At 36.9% G+C, this 16,484-nt stretch overlaps 1 protein-coding gene across 7 annotated transcripts in view; it reads left to right on the top strand.

Annotated features, from left to right (window-relative positions):
* Nucleotides 1-16,484, top strand: part of FOXJ3 (forkhead box J3) — a 144,007-nt gene that overhangs the window by 50,284 nt on the left and 77,239 nt on the right. For all 7 annotated transcript variants that reach the window (XM_081818232.1, XM_081818228.1, XM_081818230.1 and 4 more), the window contains one exon: nt 4,973-5,047. In XM_081818232.1, coding sequence (XP_081674358.1) covers nt 4,973-5,047 — 75 coding nt within the window. The remainder of the gene's footprint in view (nt 1-4,972; nt 5,048-16,484) is intronic.

The following is a 16,484-nucleotide window of genomic DNA, read 5'->3' as shown; positions in this document are numbered from 1 at the left end:
GTCTTTGGAGGCTCTGTTAAGGATTTAGATTTTATCCTAAATGCAATAGGACGTAATTGGAAAGTTTTAAGTGAAGGGGTAATACTGAATTTTTACCTTGTGAGGAGATCACTGCCTGCAGGGTAGAGCATGGTGGAGTAGGGACAAAGAGAGGAAGGTGGAGGGCGACACCAGTTATGAAGCTATTGTACTATTTTTGGTGAGAATGATGTCCTGGACTGAGATAGTGACAGAAGAGATGGAATAAAGTAGGTAGGTCAAAGGTAGACTTAAGATCTGCTAACAGATTTATTTTAGATGGTGAAGAAGAGAGAAGAATTAAGGATGTCTTAAAGCTTTCTGATTGGAGCTGTTACATGAATAATTGTCTTTAACCTGAGAAGAGAAAACTGGAAGATCACACTGGGGATAAAGATTGAGTTTAATTTTAAACATAATTGAGTTTAAGGTGTTTCTGGAGATGTCTAGTAGATTGTTGAAAATATATATTTAGGAACTCCAGTGTAGTTTGGAGGTCTAGATAGATTGTCACAGATGGTCGTTGAAGCCATGGCTGTAGATGAGATTACATAGGCAGCAAATGTGGAAATGAAAAAAGGACTTAGGGCAGAGCCTTGATGATTTCCAACATTTAAGCTTTTTGTAGAGGAGGAAGCCCCAAGGAGAGATGTGTCCTTCCCCTGAGGCCATTTAGAAAAAACATGTGACCATCTTGATTTTTTTTCTCCCCATCTTGAACTTTTAAGGTGGGTAGATGAACTCCGGTTTGTTTTATTAGTTCTTTTTTTCCTTGTCTTTTTTTAGATTTGGGCTATTTTTTATGATTCCATTTTCTCTCTGCTATTATTTTATTAGTTATACCTCTTCCTCAATTTTACTGACTGCTGTAGGGTTTACCACATGTATGTTTATCACAGTCTGCCTTCAAATATACCATTTTATGTATAGTGTAAGAACTTTATAAACTTTATATTTCTGATTCTTTTGACCCATCCTTTGTGCTATTGTTACACATTTTCCTTCATATGTTATAAACCACATAATTATTATATTTTCTTCAGATAATTATATTTTAAAGGTGTCATAAATAAGAAAAAGTGTTTTTAAAATTTACCTTCATTTTTATAATTTCTTGAACTCTATTTCTTTTTGTAGATCCAAGTTTCTATTTGTTATACTTCTGCCTGAAGAGCTTCTGTATAACATTACCAGCCAACTGGCACTAGAAAAAAATAAATTCTTTTAGCTTTTGCTTTTCTGGAGGTCTTTATTTTGCCTTCATTTTTGAGAGATGTTTTCACTGCATATAGAATACTTTTTTTTCTTTTAGTATTTTGGAGATGTCATTCTGTTGTCTTCTAACTTGCAGTTTTTGAGACATCTGCTATAATTTTTATCTTTATTCCTCTGTACATAATTTTTTTCCTTTTGGTGTCTTCACAATATTCTCTTCATTTTGATTTTCCACCATTTTGACCTATAATGAATATAGGTGTGTGAATTTTTAATTTCTTCTGTTTGATGTTCTCTGAAGTTCTTGCATCTGTGATTTAATGTCTTGCATTATTTTCAGAAGATTCTTGGCTGTTCCTTCTTCACATTTTTCTTCTCCATACTTTTTCTCTTCTCCTTCTGGGACTCACATATATTGTTCCATGGTTCTTGAATGATTGTGTGTGTGTGTGTGTGTGTGTATTTTTAAAGTACTTGTGCACGCATGTGTGTCAATTTGGATAATTTCTGTTAATCTGTCCTCAAAATATCTGAGCCTTTCTCTGGTTGTGTCCAGGCTACTGATGAACCCATCTAGGGAGTTCTTTATCTTTGATCATGTTTTTAAATTCTATCATTTACATTTGGCTCTTAGAGTTTCCACATTTCTGTTGAAGTTCCCCATCTCTCTATGCAAGTTACCGCTATTTCTCCTTGGTCCTTGAACATATTAGTCATAGTTACTTTAAAGTTCTGGTCTCATAGTTCTAACACCTTTCATTTGGGTGTTTATGATTTTTATCTCTTGACAGTGGGTTTTTTGTGTTTTTTTTGCATTTCTAATGTGTCTTGCAATTTTTGACTGAGTGCCAGATATATGTGTAGAAGAACGGTAGAGATTGAGATAAATGGTATCAAGCAAGTGAGCATGGTTGGGGGTGGGGGTGAGGCAGAGGGAGAAGGGAGAGAGAGAATCTTAGGCAGGTTCCACGACCAGCGTGGATCTCAGGACACTGAGATCATGACCTGAGCCAAAATCAAGAGTCAGTGCTTAACCAGCTGAGCCACCCAGGCACTCGAAGATAAATAGTATTTATACCTGTAGATGGACAAACATCTTTTTTCCCAGGCCATTTGTTTAGGGAGTTGAATCAGTTTGTCAATAATTGAGTTGAATTTGGGTTTTGTTGTTAGTATCTTTACCTTCAGTATACCACAGACTTTACATTCCTCCAGTGGTAGGCTCTTATTACCTGTGCTTGGAAATGAGGGGCTTGGGTACTGTAGAATTTTCTGTTTTCCTGTTTTCTCTTTAGATTTTAGTTGTCTCTGCCTACCTTGCTGCAGATGGGGATCTCTCCATGTTCCTGCCCCTCCTCTATCAATAGGCTGTTAATGCTTGTTACTCACTGCTAGGTTTGGGGTAGGGGCTGTTGGTTCTCTCTGTTTTCTTTCTTTCTTCATTTTATTTTTATTTTTATCTTTTTCTTTCTTTATTTTATTTTTCATTTTATCTATGCACAACGTGGGGCTTGAACTATACTACTCTAAGATAAAGAGTCACATGCTCTACCCACTGAGCCAGCCAGGTGTCCCTCTGTTTTCTTGATTCAGCCTCATTCTTACTCCGGCCCTTGTACTTGGGGTTGGGCCTTTTCAGTGTTTCTTTCCTTCAGCCATACTAGCCTGTACCTGTAGTTGCTTTTGATGTAGGGTCCTGGGTCCAAGGTAGTTTCTAACAGTTGTCCCAGAGGTAAAAGAGGTACTCTTTCTCTACCAGCCAGCAGTGGATCTTTGCTTGTGTCTTGAAAAGGGTTTTCGTTTCCATTCTTCCCTCAGAATCTATCTTTGCCAGAGTCCTGTGGGTGAGAAGTTTTGCTGCTCCTACCTCACAGTTAAAGTTGGCTTTGTGAGATCTATTGAAGGTGGTACGACTTTGTTTCCCACTACAGCTGTCTATTACCTCCTTTCTGCTTATGCTACAAAGGAGACTTTGTTTTCCTTTCCCATCCCCATTCTTTTTTGTGAGTATATAGTAAAGGTCCATGGAGAAGAGCTTGGAGAGTGAGTGGAACTTCGCTTATGTTTGGGGCCCTTGCTATTCTAAACTGACACACCAGGCTATGCTTGACCTTACAAATTTTAGCTAGTTTTTTGGATGCTTGGATGGTGGCCACTTCATTCTCCCATACTCTGCCAAAAAGGTGAGATAGTTTGTCTGCTTTCTCCTTGTATGGGCTTGTCCTTCTTAAGAATTTAATTTGTTGGGCTGCCTTGCAGCTTCAACTCTCTGATGTGGCTCAGAAATAGGTTTGTTTTGTTTTGGTTTACCCATTGTTTTCTCATTGTTCGGGAGGGATCATTACTCATTGTAGCTGTTTATATCCCAAGCAGAGGTGGAACTCCCATTCTTAAATTTGAAATTGATGTTTGATAATAAAATAGGCTTGAATTTATATTCTGTGGTCATTTTTATTTTTTAAAGATTTTATTTATTTGACAGAGGGGGAACACAAGCAGGGGGAGTGGGAGAGGGAGACGCAGGCTTCCTGCGGAGCAGGGAGCATGACCTGAGCCGAAGGCAGATGCTTAATGACTGAGCCCCCCAGACACCCCTATATTCTGTGATCATTTTTAAAAACTTTGTAATCCCAGTATTCCTCTATGAGAGGGAAGTTTTCATATAGGCATTGTTGTTAGAGTTCTGAATTTTATGTTAAAAATAAGATATGCCCAAAATGCTCTCCTAAAATTCTAAGTGGTGGCTAAATGCTGTTGGAGCCCATTTCCATACCTGGCCATTTTGGCATAAAAATTATGGGATGGATTTTGGAGCATTTCATTAAAACGAAATGGCTTTTGGGTATTTTCTGTAAAAATTATGGCACAGTCCTACTTATTCATGAAAAGATTGCCTGTTTCACAGATTCTTCAGGTCTCCAGGTGCATTTTCTTGCCATTCAAGATGGTTGTTCTTTCTTGCTGTATTGATGAACCTAGATGTTCTTCCTAGTCCTCTGTAGCCAGTGTCTTCTTACAGATTGAAGTAAGAACCTAATTGGCTTCTTTATATTCTTGTAATGGAGCAGTGAAATTTTTTTTGCTTAAACATTTTTTTATCTCATTAGAAAATGATAATACATGTGCCTTGTAGATCATTTAAACATTGCAGGAAAGAGAAAAAAAGAAAAGTTATCATCACCTATAATTCAGTAGAATAACTTAGCATTTTGCATTCTGGCTTATTCTAAGAATGAATGATTGAGAGGCAGGCGCCTGGTTGGCTCGGTTGGTAGAGCATCAACTCTTGATCTCAGGGTCGTGGTTCAAGCCCCACCTTGGGCGTGGAGCCTACTTAAAAAAAAGAATGAATAAATACCACAATTAAAGTTATAATGTGTATACAATTTTATATTTGGTATTTAATATTTAACATTAATTATAGACATCTTCCTATGATTAGATCTTCCTAAAAGGTCTTAATAAACATTTAAAATAGGATATATATTTCATTATTTGGAGTTTTGTAAAGTCTACTAGAAGTCAACTATCAATATTTTGTAAAGTTTAGCTACTTTTCTTTGCAGCATTCATAATTTGAAAATCAGAAAGGTTTAAATTTGAAGTTCATTTAATAAAGCTTATTCCACTTGGAATTGTATTCTAGTGCATAGATATTTAGGCTTCTGATTCTGTTTTTAAAGGTGAGTTTTGTTTTTTGTATTCCAATGACCCTGTGGCTTTTCTTCTTTAATTTCAGAATTCCATACGACATAATCTGTCACTGAACAAGTGTTTCCTTAAAGTGCCTCGATCAAAGGATGACCCGGGAAAGGTAGGATTCATTGTCTTAAGATAAAATAATTGGATTCTTCATTATATGTGTTGTTTGTATCTGAGTAATACCTGTTATACAGAGAGAAAGAGAATTGGGATGAGAGCACTCCAGAACTTGTCTAGTTCATTGGTCATGAACCTTCCTGATCCTCCTTCACCTCACTCCACCTTATCCCCGTTTTAGTAGGTAATCTTCAAGGACCAACCAGGCAGAGAGAGCTTTCTTTTTAAGCATTGGAAAGTTAGCTAGTGTAGAGCTGGTCCTCTGTAATAGTTTGCTGCTTCTAATCTAGTTTTTGTTTGGTTATTTTCTTAAGTACTGTATATTAAGTTAAATTTGGTTTTTGAACTGCTTGTCAGGAACCACAGTTTATTATTTATTGCATATAAGAGGTAGATTTGGTAGATCTTGACACAAGTGCAAATAATTCTTCTTCTGAAATAAAATTCTCTATTATTTACCTATTAGTTACTGTTTTTTCCTTTTCATTCCATTTATCTCCTGCCACTTACACTTTCAGTATTTTATCTACAGAGACTTCCCTTCTTTTTGGTTTTAATAGCCATATCAACTGCAGTGTGGCCTGTACTTGGTACTAGTTACTTGGTTTCTAAAGCTCAGAGTACTTTCTTGGACCATAATTTGGTTGTCATGATGAATTATTACATTAGGACTTGGAGATAGTGTATCTGTTGGCAAACATTTTGCTCTTTGGCTGGTTAGACTTTTTAACCAGCCAAAACAGTCTTTTTAAGCTCACCATCCCTGGAAGAATCTTTCTAAAATGTAAACCTGGTTATGTTAACACCCTGCTTAAAAGTACTCCCCAATGTCTTGGAGATGTTGCCTTGTGTTATCAAATACCCTCTATGCTTTTCCTTGATCTACCTTTCTAGCTATGATTCACATTCAAGACTCACTGTGAGGATCTACTTGAAGTTTCCCAAATATGCCTTTCATACGATTTTCTCTTCTGCACAAACTCCCTTTCTCTACTTGTCTGGCCTACTCTATGGGTCTATTAAGGTTGAGCTACAGCATTACTTCTCTGAAGTTTTTGTTTCCACATACTTCAGCTGAGTTTGTTGTTCCCTCTTGATTTCCTGTTACTTTGTCATCATTGCGATAGTTCCTAATCAGTCTGTCCTTGGGTTGCTACCTCCAAATTATAATAAATTTCATATAGTAGCCAGTGCTGTCTTTCAAAAATGTTAACCTAGTTACACATTCTCCTTGTTTAAAATCTTTATTGATTATCTACTGTCCTTAGGTTAAGGTCTAAACTTATGAGGGTAGGGATCATATATATATCTATATCTATATATCATATATATAGAGAGAGAGAGAGAGAGAGTTCACTTTTTATCTACAGTGGCTGGTGTCACTGAGGAGACTCTCTTGTTGAATGAATGAATGTATTGTGTCCTCTGCTAGATGGATAACTTCTTGAGGTTAGAGATGAAGAGTTATTCATTTCCATTGTAAAGAAGGCACTCTTAAGTAATGGTTATTTTATAACACCTTCTATGATCTGCCCCATCAAGTTGGTTCTCAGTAAGACTGAATAGATTATTATTATAGTCTTCTTATTTGACCCAATTTATTGTTTGTGTTCATAATTCTCCAAGGTTGTGTTTCTTTTCTTTAAAGCAGGTTTGTTATAAAAAAAGAAATTATATAACTTTTTATATTTGCTTCATTACAATTTCTGACGGGCAGTGAGTATATATATATATATCTATCTGACTGAAAATGTTCTTCAAAGAATTCAGAGATTATCTTTGTGAGTTCTTTGAGAGCATTAATTGAATACTATAAACATTTGGTTCAGATTTAATTTTTACGGGGTGCCTGGGTGGCTCAGTTGTTGAGCATCTGCCTTTGGCTAAGGTCATGATCCCAGGGTCCTGGGATCGAGCCCTGCGTCAGGCTTCCTGCTCGGCGGGAAGCCTGCTCTCCCTGTCCCACTCCCCCTGCTTGTGTTCCCTCTCTCGCTGTGTATTTCTCTGTCAAATAAATAAATAAAATCTTTAAAAAAAAAATTTTAATTTTTACATGAGGTTTAAATCATTAAAAAAATAAACCAACATACCTGAATGTTTTACTATGTTATGTACTAAGTTTTAACCAATTGGAGATCTATTTAAAAAAAAACTTGTGCTGTCAGGTTTTCTTTTGTGCAGAACCCAAAACTTTTCTCCACCTTTAATTAAATAGTATCATGGAATAAGGCATATGTAGAAAACATATGTTACTCTTGCAACTATTCTTTTTGAATCAGGATTGTCTTAACTAATGTGCAACCAAAACAAAATACAGAAATAAATAGAATCCTGAGAGGTTAATAACAGATTTCAACTTTTACCATTAGTCTCCAGTTTTAAAGTTTTGTTTTAATCAAAGCACATCATTGTTATCATTAATTTTGGTCATAATAGTAAATACCATACATTTAATCTTATTAAAGTGCATTATACTAAGAGAGACATTTTTATTTCCAGTCTTCAGGTGAGATTTAAATATCCATTGTTCTTATTTATCTTGGTCAGAAGTAAATGTAAACTGGATCTTAATAAAATACATTTATGTGAATAAAGCCATTTTAATTTTTGATATCAAAATACGATTTTTATTTAAAAATCCCATTACCTAAAAAACACTTTGAAAAACCTCAGATCCATTTGATAGAAAAGGAAACTAAGGCTAAATGAGGAATGACTTGTCCAGATTCAGGGTGGAATTAGAACCCAAGTGTATTGGCCAGACTTAGTTGCAGTCACAGAAACCCATTACAGACCAACTTAAGGGAGAAAATATCTACAGAAAGAACTGAAGCCTGGTTCTTAAATTGTGTCACCAGGAATGTCTCTTTAGTCTACTAAAGTCCCTTAGTTCTACTAGCTTCTCTGATGGCTTGTTTTTTCAGCCCAGTTAATGGCAGAGATGACCATCAGCAGCTTCTGGCTTAGGTTCTACTTGTTTACTCACCCTTAGTAGAAAGGGAGTGTTTGATGTCCTCCCCTACCAAGTCACCTGGAATATAGCAAACATCTTAGAATGAATGCTGTACAAGCAGAATACACTTGGTTTCTTGGTTCCTTGGTTCCTAGACTATAATGCTTTTTCCGCTATACCAATCTTCCTTGAGAGGGAGGCCAAAATGTTAGTTAAGTTTTGGTACTTATGAATTGTTTTTTCTTTTTGTATTACAGTGTTTCCTGGCATTTGAGGAGCTTTTCCAAAACCACCCTCACCACAGTGGGAGAAAACCATTGAGCCAAGGTGGGGTGGGAGTAGTTTTTGGTCTTGGGTATGGGGTGGACTTTAACCCCTTAGGATTTTACTAGCTGCTGCCATGACTGACATGGGTCCAAGAGATAGAAGTAGAAGTAGCACATCCAGTATCTTCTTCCCTGTATTTTTATTTGAATAGCTTCCTGTTCAGTGTATCACCAGAGAGGTATGAAGGCCAGCCTAAACTTGGAAGAGTGTTGAATTACTGATGTTTTTTGTTTTTTTTAAAGATTTTATTTATTTATTTGACAGAGAGAGAGAGACAGCGAGAGCAGGAACACAAGCAGGGGGAGTGGGAGAGGGAGAAGCAGGCTTCCCGCCGAGCAGGGAGCCCTGGGGCTTAATCCCAGGACCCTGAGATCATGACCTGAGCTGAAGGCAGACGCTTAACCGACTGAGCCACCCAGGCGCCCCAAATTACCAATGTTTTTATATGGCTATTTATTCCTGACTCAATCCTTCATTTTCTAGAAGTCTTTGTCATAAAATCCCTTAATATTTGAATCTCTCCCATGTACATTAATGGGCTGAAATCAGTCTTATGTTCCCCGAAACTAATTTCAAATAGCCATATTATTGCTTTCTTTAAAAAGAAACACAAAATGAAATTACATTTTGCATCCATAACTCTACTGCCTGTTTTGGGACAGATTTCTATTTTCTTTTCCTTGATTACAACTCTGTTTTTGCATCTTGTAGTCTCCATTTTTTTTTTATTACTGTCTTTTATCTTTTCTCTTTTTATTAGCTTTATTTTCTGTATTTCTGTTGTTTTATAATCGTTGTTGTTAAAGTTTTCTTTTCTTGCCTTTTATTCACGCATGCCTCTTAATTATCTTAAAGAAAGGTATATTTTCACATTATGGGAAAACAAATCCTATCAGCTAAATTCACTTAGAAAAAAAAAAGAGTTCTCGTTCTTTGCTTTCTCCCTTCATCTTTTCTCAACCCTTTTTCCTCTTCTTAAGCTCAGAAAAATGAATCTGGTTTTAAAGGAAATAAAAGATTATAGGAAGTGGTTTCAACAGTTGTATAATTAGTTAGCAGCATTGGGTTCTAACAGAACTGAGGTGGTAGCTAAGAAGACCCCAGGAGGGCCACCTGCCTCTTCTGGGAGAAAGAACTTCAGTGAATTCATAGTAACAAGAGTTTTTTGGGGCAGAGGGCAGGGGATGCTTTTTCTTGCCTGGGGATGGGAAGGTCGTAAAGGCTTGGTGGCTGTGAAAATCGGAGTGTTTTGTGAGGAAACAACAAATTCCACTGCTGGATAATTAACTTTCGGAATTTCTGAGACTGTAATTTTTTTCTATTCTTGTCCTCTGTCCTAGTATGGGGACCATAGCATAGTTGACTGATCTCGTTTTTTCAGAGTTTTCTTTTTTGGCCATGTTAGTATTGGGTTGTATTTATTTATAAATTGTTTTTTATTCATTGGTATCCTGTTTTGGTTACTTTATTTGTTCAGAGATGTAGAAAAACTGGAGAGGTTTGAAAGTACATAAGATATAACATTAAGTTTAGATTAACAGTGTTGCAGGAATCACAGGTACGTACTCTGAAGAAGGAAGAGTGTAATTTTAATACTAGTCTTAAAGTAGATGCATGATTTTTGTGAAGAATTTGACCTCTTTGTCTTTGTATAAAACCAAATTGGAAATGGGATTTAAAGATAAGAGCAAGAATTTGGTTAGACAAAGATAAGGACATCTTATTTATTTGATTGAAGAAGCACTGGTAGGGTTCCAAGGGATGTTTTAGAGTTTGCCACTTCTTCTTTTTTTTTTTTAAGATTTTATTTATTTATTTATTTATTTGACAGAGACACAGCAAGAAAGGGAACACAAACAGGGGGAGTGGGAGAGGGAGAAGCAGGCTTCCCGCAGAGCAGGGAGCCCGATGCGGGGCTCAATCCCAGGACCCTGGGATCATGACCTGAGCCGAAGGCAGACGCCTAACGACTAAGCCACCCAGGCGCCCCTAGAGTTTGCCACTTCTGAAGCACTTTAGGAGAAATACAATTAATAACCTTTGTGGTTTTAACTCATGGTAGGTAAGACCCCACTTCAAGGCTGAGAAGAGGACATGATCAAGTTGAGCTGGGGGACTAGTGAGAACAAAGTTGGGATAGAATCAGGAATTAAGGGAATTAATGTAAGTACAGTAGTCCTCCCCCTTATCTGCAGGGGATACATTCCAGGACCCCCAGTGGACACCTGAAACTGTGGATGGTACCAAACCCTATGTATGTCTTTTTCCTATACATATGTACCTATGATAAAATTTAGTTTATGAGTTAAGCATAGTAAGAGATACTAGTAATAACTAATGGTAAAATAGAACAATTTTAATAACATACTGTAGGAAAAATTATGTGGCTGTCATCCCCCCCACAGCTACCTTATTATACTCTATTCCCCCTCTTGTGATGATATGAGATGATAAAGTGCTTTCGTGATGAGATGAAGTGAGGTGAATGATGGAGGATTGTGATGGAGCATTAGGCTACTGTTGACCTCCTGACACTACGTTGGAGGATCATCATCTGGACCACAGTTGTGACAAACTGCAGAATGTGAAACTGGGGATAAGAGGGGGGACTGCCGTACTCATATGAGATCCAAGAGTGAAGAAAAGGATTGGTACCAGGGAGTACATACTAAGGCAAAGGTGGATTAAGAACGTGAGATGGTTCAGTAGACAGAGCAAGGTTAGAAAGCCCAGACAGAGTAAGCACAGGCATTTGACGAAGAGATTTGAAAGATTGGAGTTAAACAAGAGATGAGGATCATATTCAGAGAGAGAATATTGCAGAAACAGAAAGAAGTGCTGTCATAGAGTTTTTTTGTTTTTTAAGATTTTATTTATTTGACAGAGCACAAGCAGAGGGAGAGAGAGGGAGAAGCAGACTCCCTGCTGAGCAAGGAGCCCGATGTGGGACTCGATCCCAGGACCCTAGGATCATGACCCGGGCTGAAGGCAGCCGCTTAACTGACCAAGCCACCCAGTTGTCCCTGTCATAGATTCTTAACAATAAACTTAAGCCAAGGCAATTGAGTTAGAATGGCCTTTTATTTCCATGTGCCATATTCTCTCTTCTTTTTTTAAGGGTGGGAAGTAACAATTTGTTGTTGCTGGCCTATTTTTTCCATCTCTAAACTACTTTAAAAAATAGTATTTTGTCAACAAATTAATTTAAAAAATTATATATGGTAAAACTCACTGGTGTCTAATTTTAGTTGTTTTGACAAATGCAAACAGTTTAACCAATGCTGTGATCAAGATATGGAACATTATTGTCCGTTGGTCGTCAGCCTCTTCTTCCACCCCCAGGCCACTACTGATCTGTTTTCTTTCCCTATAATTTTGCCTTTTCCAGAAGTTCAGATAAGTGGGACTCATGCAATAGGTGGCCTTTTGGGTCTGGCTTCTTTCACTTAGCATAATGCATTTGAGATCCTTCCATGTTGTTATATTAGCAGTTCATTGCTTTGTTTTATATATTCTGTTGTATGGATTTACCCCGTTTAATCACCATTTGAAGAATATGTGGGTTGTTGCCAGTCATAATTTCATTTGACCATCAAATTCTTTTCTTTAGGCTTAAACTCAGTAATTAATACTGAGAAATACTGAAGTTCAAGACAATGTTGAATTAACCTAACCTAATATATAATAGTCATACTCAACTGCTTTGTGGATTATGTTAAATACAGGTGAGCATTCTATCTCTTGGAAATCAACTGTGATACAGTAAAACCTTATTTTTCTCCAACTTAAAACAAAATTTCCAAAAGGACTAAGCTAAGGCATTGATGATTTAAAAATAGGATATGACCAACTATTAATCACTTAAGAGAATGTACTGTTTTTAAGTATCCTTAACATTTAAGGAACTGTTTACTACAATAAAAATGCTAATTAATGTATTATTTTTAATCCAGTGATTAAGAGTAGATTCCTTAATAGTCTTTCCTGAGTAATACTTAGCTTAATTTGATAATCAATATATTTAAATATAAGTAATAAAAGCCTGCATTTGTTCAGGAAGAATGTTCCAAGGACCTGAGTTGGCATTGGGATAGTTTTTGTCCAAACATTCATTCAGCTAACTAGCCAGCCAAGCTGCCTGCCTTTGAGTATATTTGACTGTTTACTATTTTTGTGGTTTGAGTAACTATTTAACTTTCCTAATTATGCTTAGGCAATAGGTATAAACCAAGACCAAAACTTGGGAAGTATGTTCACTCTATATGCTCTATCATGGAGCTATGGGCAGTTACCAGGCAGTTTACCAGCATCCTGAGATGTTGGAGGGTAAAAAAAAAAAACCTTTGAAACTAGATTGACAAATCTAAACTGGAGAGAAATAAAACATTTGAGACATGGTATGAAGCCAAAGAAGTCAGGGACAGAAGGGATTCAGTATTGTTTCTGAGGCTCCTGATGATGTGCATTGAGAGTTAAGGATGAGCAGAGAATGGTCTATGATGATTCACTTTACCAATGAACATGTATATTGGCAATAGGGTTAGTTAAAACCAAAAACATAAAATTCACAGATTTAGCCATTTGGAGTGGTTGGTTAGTAATTTATGATAGGGACTGCTTTCCCCAGGAATATGAAATAGTAACTTGTTGTGTTTATGTTTAATCAGATAATGGCTTTTTTTTTTTTTTTTAAGATTTTATTTATCCATTTGAAATAGCATGAGCGGGGGCGGGGGAGTAGGGGGGAGGGAGAAGCAGGCTCCCCACTGAGCAGGGAGCCCCATGTGGGGCTTGATCCAGGACCCCAGGATCACTACCTGGGCCACAGACAGATTCTCAACCAACTGAGCCACCCAGGCACCCCATTGACTTTTTTTTTTTTTTTAAGATTTTTTTTTAAGTAGGGTAAGGTGCCCCAGATAATGGCATTTTTATTAGGCTGTTTTTTTAATTCGAAGGCTGTTAAAGTTCAAATTAGTGTGTGATAGAGCAGGGTACTTATTTGACATAAAATTTCATTCAGAAATTAATTAGGACAATTGTACTTTATTTTGAGTGATAAATTTTTTGTAATGAAAATAAAGGTATTTAAGTCCATTGCTGGTCTTTGGCACATTTTTATTTCTGATGCATTTTCTATATTTCGATTACCTTAATTTTCCTTAAGTTGATGAATTATCAGTATTATTGTTTGATCACTTCAATTTAAGAATGCTACCTAGTTTTCAGTTGGGTGTCACCCCTTTTTTTTCCACTCTAGAATTAATCTTTGTTTTAGGGTGGATATATGTACATTTTAAGTTTATTATTTTTTAGTAATCTCTACACCCAACATGGGGCTCGAACTCATGACCCCGAGATCAAAAGAGTTGCATGCTTTTCCAACAGAGCCAGCAAGAGGCCCCATGTTTTAGAATATCTTGAAGTTGGCAGTTGATTTCTTTTTAGAAGATGTGTTCAAAGCTGTACAAGTCTAATTTGTGATGTTTGGGACTGTGCATCCTAGGACAGTGCAGTCTTCTCCCTTGGGAGGACATTAACGTGCTGTACCAGAATTGTTGATATGAATTAATAATGTCTACATTTGTATACTGCTTTACAGATTAGGGAGTTGTTTTACAGGTATTATCTCAATCTTTACAACAAGCTCCAGTTTTAGATTGTGATCTTTAAGTCTATAGTAGAGTTTTCCATAGTAGATTAGTTTGCATAAAACTCACATAATGGAACTTCACATAAATGGAATCATTCAGTATACAGTTGACCCTTGAAAACAAGGTTTCAACTGCACAGGTCCATTTATACATGGAATTTTTTGATAAATGTAGTACTTTAAGTGTATTTTTTCTTTCTTAAAAAAATTTTTTTAACATTTTTTTCCCCTCTGGCTTACTCTATTGTAATACAGTATATAATGCATATAACACAAAGTATGTGTTAATGGACTGTTTATGTTATCAGAAAGGCTTCTGGTCAACAGTAGACTATTAGTAGTTAAGGTCTGGGGGAATCAAAGGTTACATGTAGATTTTTGACCGGGGTGGGGGGTGTCAGTGCCCCCAAGCATGTTCTTGGGTCAACTGTACTCTCTCTTTATATCTGACTTCTTTCAGCATGATGCATCGATGCTATTGCATATATCAGTTGTTTCTTATTATTGCTAAGTAGTATTCCATTTATTCATTGATCTGTTGATGGACATTTGGGTTGTTTTAATTTGGGGACTATGAGGAGCAGGCTACTAAGAAATTCTCGTACAAGTTTTCTATGGACATATGCCTTCATTTTTCTAGAATAACACAGTATTCGCTCTGTCAGAGGGTAAGTGGAAGATTAACTTTATAAGAAACTGCCAAATCTTTTTGCAAAGTAGTTGTGTATTTTAAATTTCCGATAGCAATGCATGAGAATTCGAGTTGCTCCACATCTTGGCCAACAGATGGTATCACCTATCTTTGATTAAGTCATTTTAGTGGGTATGGAGTGGTATCTCATTATGTTTTTATCTAGAATTTTCCATGTTGAGCATCTTTCCATGTACTTATTGGTCATTTGTATATCCTATCTTCTGGAGGTTCTTGTAAAGTCTTTTGCCCTTTTTTTCTTTTTAAAATTTGGTTGTCAAAATTATTACTGAGTTGTAAATTTTTTTTTTTTTTTTAATGAACCCAACAGGCTTTTCTTTCCTTTTTTTTTTTTTTTTTTTGATTGAGAGTGCATGAGTGGAGTTGGGGGAGAGGGAGAGAATCTTAAGCAGGCTCTACACTCAGCGTGGAACCTGATGCAGGGCTCAATTTCAATGATGCTGAGATCATGACCTGAGCCAAAAGCAAAAGTTGGATGCTTAATTGACTGAGCCATCCAGATGCCCTGTAGGTTTTTAAAAAATATATTCTGGATATGTTTTTTCTTAGATTTATAAATACTTTTTCAGACTGTGGTTTGCCTTTTTTTTAAATAGTATCTTTTTTTCACATTTTTATATCTTCTTTATTGCTGAATGTAATAATTTCTATTAATAGGTACTCAACACATTTTAGTTTCAGAGGTAGAGTTTAGTGATTCATCAGTTGCATATAACACCCAGTGCTCCTTATATCATGTGCCCTCTTTAATGCCCCTCTCCCAATTATCCCTTCACCCCCACCTACCTCCCCTCCAGCAGCCCACTGTTTGTTTTCTAGAGTTCAGCATCTCTTATGGTTTGCCTCTCTGTTTTTATCTTATTTTTCCTTCCCTTCCCCTATGTTCATCTGTTTTGTTTCTTAAATCCCACATATGGGTGAAATCATATGGTATGTGTCTTTCTCTGATTGACTTACTTTGCTTAGCATAATACCCTCTAGTTCTATCTATGTTGTTGTAAATGGCAAGATTTCATTCTTTTTGATGGCTGAGTAATATTCCACTGTGTGTGTGTGTGTGTGTGTACACATGTGTACACACACCACATCTTCTTTATCCATTCATCTGTTGATGGGCATCTGGGCTCTTTCCATATTTGGCTGTTGTAGACATTGCTGCTTAAACACTGGGGTGCACATGCCCCTTCAAAGATATTTACTGACTTATTTTTTTAAAGATTTTATTTATTTATTTGACAGAGACACAGCGAGAGAGGGAACACAAGCAGGGGGAGTGGGAGAGGGAGAAGCAAGCTTCCCGCGGAGCAGGGAGCCCAATGCCAGACTTGATCCCAGAACCCTAGGATCCTGACCTGAACCGAAGGCAGACACTTAACGACTGAGCCACCCAGGCACCCCTAATGATTAGTAACTTTTGTTTCCCGTCCAGGAAATCAGCCAAGGTCATAAAGATTTTCTCCTCTGTTTTCTTCTGTAGATCTTATAGTTTTATATATTTTTATTTTTTATTTAAAAAATTTTAAAGTAATCTCTATGCCCATCATGGGACTTGAACTCAGGACCCCAAGATCAAGAGTTGCACAGTCTAGGGGCGCCTGGGTGGCTCAGTTGGTTAAGCGACTGCCTTCGGCTCAGGTCATGATCCTGGAGTCCCGGGATCGAGTCCCGCATCGGGCTCCCTGCTCAGCAGGGAGCCTGCTTCTCCCTCTGACCCTCCCCCCTCTCATGTGCTCTCTGTCTCTCTCATTCTCTCTGTCTCAAATAAATAAATAAAATCTTTAAAAAAA

Source organism: Leptonychotes weddellii, chromosome 4, assembly GCF_054177405.1.
Source record: "Leptonychotes weddellii isolate Sample4059 chromosome 4, ASM5417740v2, whole genome shotgun sequence".
Taxonomy (NCBI): Eukaryota; Metazoa; Chordata; class Mammalia; order Carnivora; family Phocidae; genus Leptonychotes; species Leptonychotes weddellii.
This window is presented reverse-complemented; position numbering and strand designations above follow the sequence as displayed.